This window comes from Cinclus cinclus, chromosome 1, assembly GCF_963662255.1.
Source record: "Cinclus cinclus chromosome 1, bCinCin1.1, whole genome shotgun sequence".
NCBI classification, from domain to species: Eukaryota; Metazoa; Chordata; class Aves; order Passeriformes; family Cinclidae; genus Cinclus; species Cinclus cinclus.
Window position 1 is genome coordinate 139122755 of NC_085046.1, and position 15779 is coordinate 139138533.

Consider the following 15779-nt stretch of genomic DNA (forward strand, 5'->3'; position numbering starts at 1 on the left):
AGTATCTGTGTGGCTTTTTGTTCACAGGAATTTAGATCCAGCTCAAGTAGTTTGAAATGTGAACTTGGTTACCTCCAAATCTCATGTTAAATGAAATGCTACACAAAATCCTGAGACATTTTATGCCCTTACTATTTAAAAAAAAACTGTTACCAGTGATAGTTCCTAGATTTGACTGAGGATTAATGATCTCCAGTTAGTTCATGTAATTTCTACCAAGAAGCAAAAAAGCCACAGAAAATGAACTGCCAGAGGGATTCCTCAAAGAGTACATTGGAACAGAACTGGGCTGTATTGGAAGGATAGCTTTTTCCTGGTTTATACAGTTTGTTTTTTAGAAAAAGTAAGACTGGCTTCAGTCTTTTACAGAAAATTGTGTTGGCCAAGTCTTCTCTCAACACTGCTATATGCTAGCCCTGCTTTGTGAGAGAAGATGAGCACTCAAGTTGGGGGGGCAGAACTTAGCCCAATATGAAAACCAAATATTACCAAGTGAGGCATAACATAAAATACAATACAACTCCCAAGAGTGATTTGTGCAGATACACTCTATAACTAAACAGGAACTAAGAAAAAAAACTGAAGAAATTTAATTTGGTACCAAATTTTTAAAGGCTAAGGAATAAATTCGAGATGGTCCTTATAAAAATAGCTCAAGACCTCACTATCTTTGGACATGGCTTTGTGGTTTTCCCTCTGCTCTTCTTAAGGTAACTAGAGTGACCAGTACAAAGTTTTTTCCTTTCTTTTACCCTGTATTTCATTGTAGGGGGAAAAAAAAAACCATTTTGTAAACTTAGTAAAAACTGCAAGTTATAATTTGTAACACAGCACTTCACTAGAAATACTCCAAATCTAATTTCTCTATGCAATATATTGTGAAGTGTCTTTTGGTTTTGGCTCCTCATGAAGTTATCTGAAGAAATTAAAACAGACAAAAAAACCTAATAAACCCTGTTAGCATTTTGCATGTATAAAAGCACTGTTTGTAACACAATTTCAGCTACATAACCAGGGTATCTCCAGCTTCTTCTTCTGCTTGGTTACTCATTCCAGAAATAATTTGTGTAACTAAAAATAGAAAGTGTAGAATTGTGCAAGGTAAGTACTGCTGCAGTTCCACTAAGAAGCTACAGAGAAGGAAGCAGTGGCTGAGAGGATTTCTTAACCCAAAAGCTCTTTTGTTTACCAGTGCCCACAAATTTGTCTTCTGGGAACATCACAGTTGCCTGAGCTTGGCAAGGCTGGCTTTAGGGATGCAAAACTGGGGAGGAACTGGAAGAGGCACAGAATACATAAGAGGATTATCAGAGCCATCTGCAGTTCACAGGCATCCAATATGCTTGTGTTTCATCACCTAAAAACTTTTCTGTCTGACAACACTGTGATTTCCTGCTTTCAAAGCCACAGAGAGTTGCTGACGAACTTTCAGGAATAAGTGTTCCACGGCATGGGGATAACACACAGTGTCAGTACTGGGACCCTGCCAAACCCACCCTGCTCAGCTGGAGCAAAATCACAGCTTCAGACCAGGTTCTGCAACCCCCTATCTCAAAGCAGGATGTACAGATGGGGGCAGAAATCAGGAAAGTTACTCAGAAATATAAATATTAAGAAGGTGTTTGGTTTTTGAAAACCAAATTACAGAGTTTACAATATATGAAGTTTTAAAAACTTTGAAAGTGTAGAAGAACTTGCTCCCCCAAGGACAAGCAAGCAGCTGTCTGGCCCAAGGAGAGCCCCTAGGAGTGCTGGCAGTGGACCAGGCACTCAGTCTGCACACCAGCACCAGCCTGAGCACACTCTGTGCAATCACACAGCTCTGCTTTCTTAAGGGAAGCTCCCAGGAATGCATCCATCTCACTGGAACAACACAGGGCTGCTGTTCTATATATCTGGTACCATTCTTATTCAAATACTTCTTGAAATGTAATTTCCTGCCTTTAAAACTGTCTCAAAACATATATATCTACCCAGACAGTTAAACAACTTTCAAATGGTATAAAACAGGAAAGTCTGCCCATGAATCCGATGTATCCTTGCTTTTACAGAACAGAAGTGTTTGCTTAGTCATATGTGACTGGTGAATTCTGTGATAATTTCTGTTTAAAACTCACTTAAAAGACACAATCTGAAATTTCAAACACATCTGAAATAAAGGTTTCATTCATAATACAAAATCAAACTCTGTCAAATGAACTCGTTTTTGATCTTTTTTACCTTGAAATATGTCAGGAACAGACATAATTTACTTTCCTGTATCTACATGGTTTTCCATTCCACTTACTTCAGACCTCTGCATGGAGGATCTAAGTAAGAACCTCTGCACAAGCTGGGAAGTCAGTTGGCTCCAATTAGGAATAAAAGGAAAGAATGCTTGAAGAAAGCTTCTCTGACTAGGAATATTCTGACTTTTAATTCTCCACTTTCATGGAGCAGGATTCCTCTTGATGTTCTGTCATGGTAGGAGGGGTGATGGGAAGGCTTGTCACTCTGAAAACCAAATGATTTGCTGGGTTTCCACAACTTTGCCTTCCTTAAAAACTATTTCCCTATTTTAGTGTCCCACTTGCATACGGTGTCTTTCTCTGTGGTGGGTCAGTCTCCAGCTACCAGCAAAATAGCCTTTAAAGAATCCTCTATAGCAAGACATTTTAATACAAAATATAACCAAAATCTCCAATAACATCATTAGCAGCACTGAGCAGGTTCTTCACATTCCAAATGAAAATTTGCATTATTTCCAATTAAAGAGAAAAAGGGTATTTTCCTCCTGATAGTATAAACCCAGCCATTTACATTCATTCCATATTATCTGTCTTAGGTCTGGTTTATATACAGTAAAGTACATTTCTTGAGTGTAAGTTTTAATGTAAAGCCTCAAAGATTAATTTTCTACTTATAATTGTGTTTATCTGTATTTATAGCCTTACATACCTTTAATCAAGCTCTGCTTTTCATTTGATCTGTTCCCTTAAAGCATACAGGTATCTTAAAGGCTAATATAAACTATTTCTTTTTCTGCAGAAAGAAGATGAACCACTAAAACTGTGTCCTTCTAAAACTCCTCCCTTTTCTAATCACTCTCAGAGGTATTTCATTCCCTTCTGAACATCTACCCTTTCGTAAACAGGCTGGTCATCAGGCTCATTTATCTGTATGGCAGATAAATAAGAATTAAAACCAAAAGTCACATAAGGCAGGAAGAATTATTAAAACCATCTGAAGGGAAAAAAAAAAAAGAGTTTAAAGCTTTTCTGTGTCCTTCATTATCTGGTTTATTGTAAGGACTGCTCACACTGTATGGAAGCTATCTATGGGTTCTGCAGAAGCTCACAGATCCAAATCCACAATAAGGCTTTTTACATCCCAAATGCAGAACACATGGGACAAGAACAGGCTACTCATTTTAGGACTGTGTTCTCACCCAGATTTCTAAGATTCTAGTACAGAATAACAAACAACAGCACAAGGAAAAGCCAAACAGGACTAGTAAGATTAGAAACCTATGCACTGGGTTCTTTTAACCACAGTTTATTAAAGTATTAATCTATTTTACTATGTTTGTTTACTTTCCCCATATATAAAGAACCAACTGAAAAGGATTACACTCAAAGAGGAACTAACTGCAACATTACATCAGGTTGCTCAGGAACTGTGCAGTGAGTTCTGAGCATCTCTCCAGGGCTGGAGATTCCACAACCTCCCTGGGCAGCCTGTCAGGTGAAAATAATGAAATAAAAGGGAACCTAAACAGAAAGTCAGTTTGGCGCTCTGAGATAAATGTATATTTCTGCAATATTTGGATTTTACAAAACAAGTCATGTTTCCTCTTCTGAAATAATTTTCAGGTCAGGCAGTTGTTTTTCCAGTACGTCTCAAATTATCAGATTTATACAACAAGATTTTAACCTAACTTCTCTTTGGCTTTTTGAACAAAGCCCTCCATTTTTGACTTCTTTCTAAAAGACTATTTGTACTATATGCCTCTAAATAGAAGAATGTGTAAATACTTATATTTTTGTTCCTTCTCCAGTCTTTCACACTTTCACAGTGTTTGTAATAATACAAACACTACTTCTTCCATGGATACACACAGAAAAAAATCTAAGAACACAAATGCTATTACCTGTGCATATTCACACACCCTTTCTTTTAATGTGTTTGGTGCAAAGCTGTCTATTCTCAGACATTCCTGCTGGCATTTTAATCAGAACAGTGACCACTGTGGTTCATTTTACGTCCCCTTTTACAGATCTCTGTATTTTACTTATCATGTCAAAAAGTTATTTTACCAAATTTGCTCAATTATTTATCTTTTATTTCCCAACTAAGTCCTCCTCCCTCCCTCGCCCCAAAATTGGAATGCCACACAATCAAAATACACTTTCTCCTTCAGACAGGAAAAACATTATTATTTTTCTAACCACTTCATGCTGGAAGCTCTTCCCAAGATCAAAACTGCTAAAAAAGGCAAGCTGAAGGTTTAATTTAAACTTATCTGCCACCAAAAATGGTCTAGTTGCAGGCCAGGACAAGAAGCCCTGCAGTCAGCAATGAGCCCTGCAGTTAGCAGAGATGGAAGATAACCATATTCATTCTTATCCTTCTGCTAGATCTTACCAATTCCTGAGAGCAGAAAAGCAGGTGGGACTAAAGTCCAACACACCAAGGGTTAGGTATATCTCCAGGCCTTCAAATGTGGCTGAAGGAGCAGTTGGTTGAAGGGAAACTTCTGCCCCAGTCTCTACACTCAGAACACTAAAATTCTCCCAAACTCCTGTTTGTTTTTCCCTACCCCACCTAGAGCTCACTAGTTCCATTTCTCTCTAGCACTCTCTCACTCATTTTAGACCCAGTATTCTGTTCCTCTCAAGGCCACTTATTCCCTGTTTTTTCTCACCATAATACCCACTTGAGCTCCCCAGCTCTCCCATAGGAGAAGCACTATGATCCTCTGAGTTGGAAGCCTTCAAGTCTGCTCCAGGATTTTTAAAGCAGTTGCATTCACCAGCCCCCATGATTGGCAAGGAGTAAAAAAAAAAAAAATTGATTACCAGCAATCAATCCAGATGAGACTGCAGAGACTGGCATCAGGTTTATACTATTATTATTATTATTATTTCTTGTTATTATTATCTGACACACACACACACACACACACACACACCTGCAAGTCAATACAATAAAGGTGGCCCAGTCCTAAGGAGATGAGCTAAACCTAGACTGGTAGTGTGTAGGGGCAGAGAAATCCATTTTAAGAGCTCTGTCAGCACAACACCATTTCCTTTGACAATACAGACACTCCCATCAAGTTAGGTAAAACAAAGTTCCAGCTCCTCATTCAAGTTACATTATTGTGGAGAACCTTTATCAGTTTTAATACTAAACACAGTTACAGAAGACTACAGCATACCATATGACAGGACAGGCTTATCAGCTTTACTGTAATGTACTGCAGAATTCTGGTCAATGGTGCACAATCTAAACCTCTTTAGGACTAATCTACTGAAAACCAGGAGGTCTCAGGAATTTCAGCTTCATTCCGTAGTGAGAATAAAAGCAAATATTTTTATCACTGACATAGGTTAGAAGTCATCAAAACCAATCTCCCTGTTTCAGCTCAGAAGAAGGCATAATGTATTTGCTGGATTCTGTTTACTTTTAACAGACTGCAACACAGAGGTGCCTCCTTTACACAGAACAGATGTACAGACTTATTTCAATATTATCTAAGGTGAGGAGCCTAAGTACAAGTGTTTTTTAATAAGCTTTTGGAAGTTTACAGGCCTGTGTGGCATTCATTCCCTTTGGCTATGGCTAACAGTTATGCATTATAGAGCAAAAAAAAAATCAAACCAGGTAATGAAGGTTTTTACTCTACTGAGTTTTATGAAGCAGAGAGTTGAAAACATAATTTTAAGTAAAGCTTTTCTTATTTAAAACCAACCAACAAAACAGAAATAGAAGATTTTAGCAACCATTATTCTTTGTTTTAATGACCTCCTCTCTCAAAAAAAAAAAAAAAATGACATAGAGAAGAATGGCTACTTTTTTCCTACTAATAATGTGGGAGCCTATAAAATACACAGTCTGTCAATGTGCCCTCTTAAAAAAATCTAAGATACTTACGGAGTCCAAACCTTCGGAAAGGCAGCAATTTCTTCTGGTGTATACTCATCTAACCTCTTGGGGACTGCACGTGGCTGAGGAATCTCCTGTAGAATGTTCTTCTCTATATCTTCTGGAATAACCTGAGACAGGGAAGAATAGTCTTAATTATCTGACTGTTTAACAAACAATACCCCTGCACACAAAGCCAGACAAACATTTTTCAATAGTACTGCATTCTTCATGCTAAGTGTTTGACCTTAATACACCAATCTCTTATTTCCTGAATCTCATTCTGTGAAATAATACGGAAAACACCCAACTACAAATACATATATAAAGCAGCTTGATTTTTGTTTTAATTTACTTGCTTATGACATGACTGCTATTGCTAACACTCCCCCTTCACCTCTATATAATAATACAAGGATGAAAATGTAACTGCATGACTACTCACATCTTCAGGGAACAGGTGTAGCCTCTGCATCAGAGTTCTTCTCTGAAGGTTTTTTGGAAGCATTCTATAAACAGCGAGTTTAACAATCTGAGGAAAGGCAACATAGTAACAAATAATCAGGGAGGTTAATGATAACATGACATAGGTTAACTGTGTTTTCCTCTGCCCACTTCCTTGATCACTGAAGCTCTTAGTCATCTTTCAGGCTGAAGAATTCTGGCACCACATTCAGAATGTGCTCTAGACTTAAATTTTTAAAAAATAAACACTTATTTTCAGAACCATGAAGAAAACTTCAGCTTAGAAAGTTAAGAGCTATATTTAGCATTGTGGATGACTGCATATGATCATTCAACTTCAAAGAACTGAGAAGCATGCGGTACCTCTCTAATATATTGCACATCACATTGTTTAGGAAAAAAAAAAAGCTCTAATAAATTTCCCAAGGCCTCCCAGCAACTAGTTTAACAGTGTAATTTGCTGTGTTTAAAACAGTTTTATAGTGAAGGCTTTGTACCTTAAAAGCTGACATACCAAAACAGTGCGTTATGAACTTACTATATATATATTTATAATATATTCCCTTGCTATTAGTTCCAGATGAACAATCTCACTTCTAAACATCAGGAACAAATAGAATTTGTACATCTACTCTAGATGATACTCATTGCAAGGTAAACATTTCAACAAGATTTTCTCTTGGACTCTAGTAAAGATGCCTTTTATTTAAATACAAAACACATTGTTATGGACTTCATCCAGAAGGGGAACGTTTGTAAATGTAAAACAATGCACACAACTGTAGGACACAAAAAAAGGTCTCATAAACGAAAGCAAAGCACTTAGAGCTAGACTACATGCAATTTTGAAAGTAAAATGTCTGCTCCAGGACACCTGGTATAAACTAGCTCCAAATCAGAAACTACCCAGTCATGCTTAGTGCAACATCAAGCTCCAGCCCACAAACCACACTGAAAGGCAGGGCACTAACCACAAACAAATATTGCAGGCCCTTAACCCTAACCCTAACCCAGGTATTTTCCAAAGTGTGTTGAGCAAAATGGCTTCTTTTTGTAAAACTAACTAAAGGAATGAAATTGAAATTTTAGAGACAATCACCAAGTTCCCAGGAGGAACCACACTAAGGTAAGATTTTCAGGTGTTATGCAGCCAGTACCATAAATCTGTGGACAAATGCAATAAATCAAGATGACAGGACAAATATGTAAGGTCATGCAGATTAATATACAGTTTTGATATTTTCTCTAATAAAAAATAATAAGCATGTATTAAAAAAAAAGATGAGAACTAATGCTTTCTTAGAGATAAAAACTATTCATGCTTGCAGAGCAAACTTTATTTAGGTCAGTATACTATAAGCTTAGACAAGGGCAAGGCAGAGACAGAAAATGAACCTGCACTGATTTGCTTCACTGAGCACTAAAGATCAAATGAGATACCATAACAATGAAAGAAAATATACAGATATTAACAGCAGTTCATCTGAACAGCCCTTTTATTATTAAACATTTTAATTTCATACACTTATTCTCTTTTCCATCCAGCGGTTTTCCTTTCTGCCAATGAAAGATCAAAATGCATCAGATCTAAATGGACAAATCCTGAGACTTCACAACACATTGACTGTGGGGATCTTTTTCTTATCTAAAAATTACTTTAAACTTCAGATTTTGTAGAACACAGTGTTGATTTCCTAGACTAATAAACTACATACATATGATCCAACATATGACCCCTGACCTACAGATACACAGAGCTAGTTTTTTAATTATTTCAGTACTATGAAAAGAGACTTTAAAATACTTTAATGAATATTATGTTAAATTTTTGATTTCTTCAAGCAACCAGTGTTCATGTTTGATTTTTGATCTTCCTCTGCAGCATGAGGCACAGACATCTGCTGAAACAAACCAGTAAGGTAGAGCAGCTGGTCTATTTTGGTTGTAGATACTTCTGATTAGTGAATCTGCTCTGAATTTTTTATCTACATTACAAAAAGAACAGTTCGGTAGTAAAAACTTGACAGTTAAATCACTCTGTAAAGAATGACTGATTTATGCACTCAAGTTAACAATGAAGAAGTATTTTCAATGTTGTGCACAGTCACTGCAGTACTGACAACCTCAGATTCCAACAAACTACCATGAAAACGGGACTTGAAGAATGATAATGGATAATGAACGATCATAGACAATAGTATATTCAAAAGTAGTTTCTGCAGGTAAGTATCCTAAGGGCAATAAGCATAATCCAAGGCATGCTGTGGTACATCTACTATTCTCTATGCTGTTTAAGAACTCATTTGCCTTTTCATGCCCCCTCACACATGCAGGAAGTTCATAACCACAAAATCTAGAACAGAAAAATCAGTTCACATGAAGCACAAACCATTTTTTACTGCCAGGCAAACCACAGTACCACAGAATGGTTTGGCTGGAAGGGACCTTTTAAGGTCATTCTATCCAACCCCCTACAACGAGCAGGGAACACATCCACTAGACCAGACTGGTCAAAGCCTCATCCAGACTGGCCTTGAACACTCAGGAATGAGGCAACCACAACTTCTCTGGGATGTCTGTTTCAGTCTCACCACCCTCACATTAAAAATTTTCTTTTTTATTTCCAATCTAAATCTCTTCAGTTTACAGACATGACTCCTTGTCCTGTAACTCCATCCTCCACACAGGCCTTGATAAAACATCTCCCCATCTTTTTTGTAAGCCCCCTTTATATACTTGAAAGGCCACAATAAACTCTCCCCAGAGTCCTTTTCTCTCTAGGTTGAACAACTCCAACTTTTCAATCTTTCCTCATAGGAGGGGTGTTCCATCCCTCTGATCATTTTTGTGGTCATCCTATGGACCTGCTCCAACATGTCCATGTCTTTCCTGTGCTGGGGGGCCCAGAGCTGGACACAGTGCTCCAGGTGGGGCCTCACCAGAGTAGATGGGGAGAATCACCTCCCTCACCCTGCTGGCCACACTGCTTTGAAAGGAGCCCAGGATTATGATTTACTGCAAGGTCATTAGTCCAACTACAGAACAGAAGGCTAAACAGGGAGCCAGGACACAGAAGGTAGTGCTGGAAAAATTCCTTCATTGTAACTTCTGCTTCAAAGACTCTTCTACAAGCCAAAATAAATCCAAACCCAGCTACTGGAAAGAGCAAGTTTATGTCCATCTTCTTGTCCAAAATTCTGCCTACAGCCACAACTTCTCTTTCACTGGTGTGGTATCAAGTCAAAGAAACCAGTAAAGCACAGGCTTAAATGAAGTTGTCCAGACTGCTTTTGTACCTTGAGTAAGATTGTGCAACTGAAAAGGCAGATCCAACTAGCAATACTTGCAAGGTATTAAGGAAGTAAGGGCTCATCTGTTACCTGAACATGCTCGAGTTTTACTAAAAATAGACCAACCCTAAATAAAACAAATATATGGAATTGCTAATCTGCTGCTGAACTCACACAAAACCCAAACCCAGATTCAATGCTCCCTGAAAACACACATCAGAACATGTTCTTTCTTTCAGGAATTAACAATAAAACCCCCTTTTTTACATGCTTGTAATACACTTCTAATAAAAGACAAACCTTATTGCTTTCTATGCCATTATGCTTACTTTGAACAATTAAAATACCAAGAGTTTAATTTTACATGAAAGTTGAAAAAGCTAGTGATTTCTGTGGGATTACAGACTGGCAGAGAGGTCTACCCCATGCACAGGTCACACTCCAGCCTTGATCTCATTTTGAAATTGAATAGCACAGCTTAACAATTTATTCAGTTTTTTGTGGACTCTCACTGCCTCCTCCCGCAATCCTTTACCTTTAGTACCAGCAATGTGTAAAATTCCATATCCTCATCAATGCTCACTCCTGAAAACCATGACACTTTCTCCATCAGGTAAAGACATCCACCATCAGATGTACACAGCCACCACAGCATTAGTATTTGGAGATTTTTATACTACTGGAACGTTGCTTGCCCCAGTTTTTTTTTTAATTACAAAGTTCCCACTGGCTCGAATTGCAATTGTCACCTTGAATGTTGCAATACCTTTTCTTCAGCTTGTCATAATTATAGATCACAGCACAGACATGCTCTTAATAACACAGTTATATTACATTATTATTATTTTAGTTTCCAATTTAAAGGGCTAATTATAAGGAATCTGAAGGCAGCTCTATTAAAACTCTTGCACTTCTAGTCCCTTACAACATGCTAATACATTTTATGAGTACAAATAAATTGAAATATATTTATTTGAAACACTGTGAGGCTTAAACATTTCAATTTTTGTGACAGGCTTCGGCTTATGTGCAACTTGTAGACTATGTCTGATGGAGACAGATTCTGAGAAAGATTCTTTGCCAGATAAAACATACTTTAAAGATGGGAATCAACAGAGCAATACCACTCCTAGTACTGAGAAGCACAAAATAATTGGCTGAATTTCTAGAAGAAAGTCTACCCTAACAGCTGAATTAAGTCCAATAATCAACAGGAAGCAACTCTAGAACATGGGAAGGCCACAGTGCTCCAGAGAAAACAAAGTGATTAATTACAAGGCATACCAAAACAACCCTAGAAGAATTTCAAGAGATACAGCAGTTACAGGAGGTACAGTCCGATACCCCATCTTCCTTCTACCAGTCCATGGTTTTCTGTTCTCTATATAATATTGTTCTTTTCACCACACATTATAAAATATAACACAAACAACTTTCTACCTCTGATAGTAGTACAAGCAGTACAGCAAGAAAGAGTGAATGTACTCAATACTGCTGTAAGAATTATTTGGTCACAGACAAATTAAACTTCCATGCACGTGCATGTCATTTGGCTTTCCACTGCTGCTTTCCACTTAACACAAATGTGTAAGTTTAATGTTTCTTTAAATTATTAACTTGACTCAAAAATAAGGAATGGATTCAGACTTTTAATATAAGCATTTATTTTTGCGTACTATGAAGAAAATGACCAAGTCAGCTCTAAGACTTACTCAGATCACCTAGAGGTTTGAAGATAACATTTCAAGATAGCATGTCCTCCTCCCCACGTGAAACTAACTTGCGTGCCTATTAATCTAGTCTTTGAAGTCTTGTTCTACTTAATTAAAAAACATTACTCCCTAATAACAGAAGAAAATGCTACTATGTCTAGTGTTTCAGTAATTGACTTCTAACATGTAAATATGATTGTATCAACTATCCCTTACTGATGCAAAAGAAAAAATAGGTTCTCCAAACAGCAAGACTTAACTGCGCTTTCTGTCTGAGCTTTTCTTCAAGAAACCAGGCAGATATAATGGGGAGCCTATACATGCAACCAGTTGCTAAAGGGCATTCAAAAGGAGAATTAGAACATTTTAAACCCCTTCATATCAGTGCCAGCAGCTGAACAAACCAAAACCCTGACACCCCTGGAGGCTCCCTCCCAGCGCATTTCCATAGAAGCTACTCTGCTTCACTTAATAATCTTCCCTAGCAGGTAGCACTCATTCTGAACAATTACTGCCCATTATTTCTCTGTCATAGGCAATACAGCCTCTGGATACTGCAAAGGTCAATCCCCTCACGGAGCATTTGTTCTTAGCCAAATGTAATTTCTTCTTTTTCTTTTCTGGGGTCAAATTTCTGATGCAGCCAGGAAAAAAAAAAATAAGCTGAGTTTTGCCTATCTTTCAAATCACAAATCAAACACAGGATTACTATCTACTCCTACAGATTAGATCAGACAACATTATTTTGCAGGCATTTAAATGAAAAGTCGAAAAAACTTCCTGGAAAAATCTTACAAGTAATCTTTGCTCCCTCCCAAATCCCAGTTTTAAAACTACATCTTGTAGGCTTTCTGTATCAAGTACCTGGAAGTCTAATTTTTAAAGTGCTGGTCTCATGATCATCAGCAGTTTTCCAGCTAAATAAAACTTCTGCAAGTTTTATTAAAAAACGCCAAGAAAATCTCAAACCTCTACACATTCCAAACACCTACACCTCAAATTGAAAGGTTTACCCATTTCCTTTGTTTTCAAAAGATTGTCCTGGCAAAGAAAATACACCAAACCTTTCAATCAGATTTTTTTTTTTTTAGCAACCTCCAATGGAAATTTATGCTGCCTGCCCGCTTATATACTAAGAGGTTATTGCTGCCATACAGAAGATTAGTATCAAATTAACCTGTGAGCTGAGTGGCTGTTTTGAACTACAGCAACAAAGTTCCATGGCTCACCTAAAGAACATATTTAATAGTTTTGCTTATGGGTGGTCCAAGAAATTTCATTCAATCTAAGTCAGAGAAATGTGAACAAGCTGGGATTTTTTTCTTCAATAAGCACTTCTTAAAGCAGCCCAGCCAACTTCAATAGATGAGTTCTATTCTTGGCTATTTTGCAGAAGAGCTAACAACCGAAAACACTAGAAATTTTAAACAGAGACACTAGCCTCCTCATGCCTCCCAAACGAACTCACAAGTATTTAAGGACTATATACTTCTGGTATCTTTTCTTTAACACACTAATTTTCACTCTTGCATAAAGCCATTTTTTTCTGAATTGCTGAAAAATCTGGCAAAATGAACAAGGAACTTTAAGCTCTATATGAAATTTCAACTATGCAGATTTCTTTTTGCATTCACTGCCCCATATTAACATGAAAGATATTTAGCAATGGAAAAAAAAAGTAGTCTTTTTCTAATCTATATACAAAATTACTCATCAGAGATCAGACACTTATGACTAGACAGGTAAGGGTTTTTATTCCTTTCAACAAAGAAGAGAAGTCATGGATTACAAATAGTTGCCATGGGAAGCTTTCAAGACCTGTCTGGATAAATCCCCAGCAGCCTTATCTGACCCAATAGTTGACACTGCTTTGAGTAGGAAGATGGACTAGATATTTCCTCAGGTTCTCTTCAACCTGAATCATCCTATGACCATCTGAAAAAAGGCATATGCAAATTCAAATTCAGCACAATCCCTCTGAAGCACAACTACCACCTGCAAGAACATAAAGCTACAAAATTAGTAAAACAGATACAATGAGGTCGGCCCCCAAGAGAATATCCCTTAATCTGGGTGGCACCCTAAGAAGGAGCTAGAAATGATCAGGGATAATTCTACAGTAACCTTGTCTAAATTCTGACAACTACATTTATGGCTTTCAGCCTCCCATATAAGTATAAACTATAGCATTTTTCCTCAAATTACTCATTATAATCCTTTTAACTAGCCATTAGTTGTGAACCAGGTTTTCCTAAAACACTCTGTATACTAGAAACAAAACTAACAGAAAAATATTTATCTTGGGGATTAGCATGTTTGAATTTAGATATATGTAAATAAAGACAGTGCTAAGCATTCCTGCTGTATACACACACACTCAAGAAAGTCTTATATAAACTGAAAACAGTCAAATCCATTGCAAAATCTCTATGGAGCACCATGCAAGCTTACAACATCCTTTTCCTTGGAAATAGTCTCTTCCACTAATTTACTGCCATAATTTCTGTAACAGTACTATTTCCAAAAGCAATGACTAATCTAATGAAGCACTACCAGGATGAATTAGCAGGAGGCAGTAAGTCCAAGCACAGAGAAATTGCAGTAGCCTCCAGGACCGAAGTAACACTTTACAAAGACTTGGATTTGGAGTTACAAGATTTGGATGTCACAGGAAGATACAGCCTGCTTCCTACAAGCTTCTTAATTCCACTGGCCTCACAGGAACTGAATTTAATGTGATTGAAAGAGAAAGGACGTGAAATAAAGTGATTTATAAAAGTCTCTGTAATAACTATGGGTAATTTAGATTATGATTTGAAGATCCATATGTTGCTTACGCTGACATTGTTCTCTTTACAGCACTACTTTTTCAAGTTTTAAAAGCTAGTTCTAAAAATAAAACCTGTTAATAAAGCACCATCATATAATTTCCATTTTTGTCATATCCCAATGCATTTCACACCAACACAATTCAACTAGTAAACAAATGTTTCTAGCAATAAAAACCCATTACAGCTACACACAGAGAATGTATCTTGCCAAATTACCACCCACTAGTACTAATTATGACAAAAAACATGTCTGAAATATCTTTATGAGAGAGGCAACTGAATGCTTCATCTTCAATAGAATGACAGAGTTAATTGCTGAAGACTCTCCACCACTGTGTTAAAAAAAAGTGTCTGCTGCTAAATTAGACCAAGACTTGAGCCACATCATCACTTGCTGAGCCTTTGTCCAATATGCTTTAGTTATTGGCAATGCATTTAATCCTCTTCCATTTGCTGAGAAATTCATCTATGAGTCTGGCAATAAAGAGGTATTTCAGAACGAATGCCAGAAGGTAATTTAGAGAACATCCAATTCTCATGCCCTAACAAGTTGTGTTATACTGCCTCCCAGTGCTCAGCATCTGCTTCTAGCTCAAATGAAATAGGCTGAAGAAACAATTTTCGACGTAGAACTATCAGCAATTTCCAAACTAATTACAACTATTTTAGAGGCTGTTTGCAAAAGCATTTGTTTTGAAAAATTCTAGGCAGAACACTATATAGGAATACAGGAGTTGGTTTCATTTTATTTAAAGAAGTTGTGACAGTAAAAACAGAAACCAGGCAAATACATACGGTGGACCACCTTTTCATTTCATTGGGTACTTGAACTTGCATAAGGCAGATTTGGGACAAACCAGGATTTCCAAATCCCATTAATTTTACAGCAAATAAAATTTCTCTAGATAAACGAAGAAACACTTCTATATTTTACATGTAAAGTGACCCAAACAATAGCATTCCAAAGTCAAAACTGAACATAAATATCTATTAATCTCTGTGCGTCTTGTATCATGCTCTGAAACATTAGTACTTAGAGAATTCAGTCCTCCAATGCTGTCCATTCAAACCCCTAGCAGAAGTAATTTCGTAACTGTGCAAGTCAAAATGTTTGTATCTCACTCCCTATTTTTTTAATCAGTACAAGCACATGGACACTGCATTTCAGAGTATACAATAGTCTAACACAGACAGTAAAGAGGCTTATGTTCAACATAATCACCATTTCCATTTCTTTCACAGACCATGTACACACAACATTGCAGAAAAGATTTTAAAAAAAGCATCACTTAAAACCTACTGTTGAATTGCACAGGGAAAAAAGAGGCAGATGCACTTTCTAACTTCTTTAAGATTAG

At 37.1% G+C, this 15779-nt stretch overlaps 1 protein-coding gene across 1 annotated transcript in view; it reads right to left on the reverse strand.

Annotated features, from left to right (window-relative positions):
- MRPL13 (mitochondrial ribosomal protein L13) overlaps nt 1-15779 on the reverse strand; it is a 29637-nt gene that overhangs the window by 8169 nt on the left and 5689 nt on the right. The window contains exons 5-6 of the mRNA XM_062503724.1: nt 6569-6655; nt 6133-6254 (exon numbers count right to left, since the gene is read on the reverse strand). Coding sequence (XP_062359708.1) covers nt 6133-6254; nt 6569-6655 — 209 coding nt within the window. The remainder of the gene's footprint in view (nt 1-6132; nt 6255-6568; nt 6656-15779) is intronic.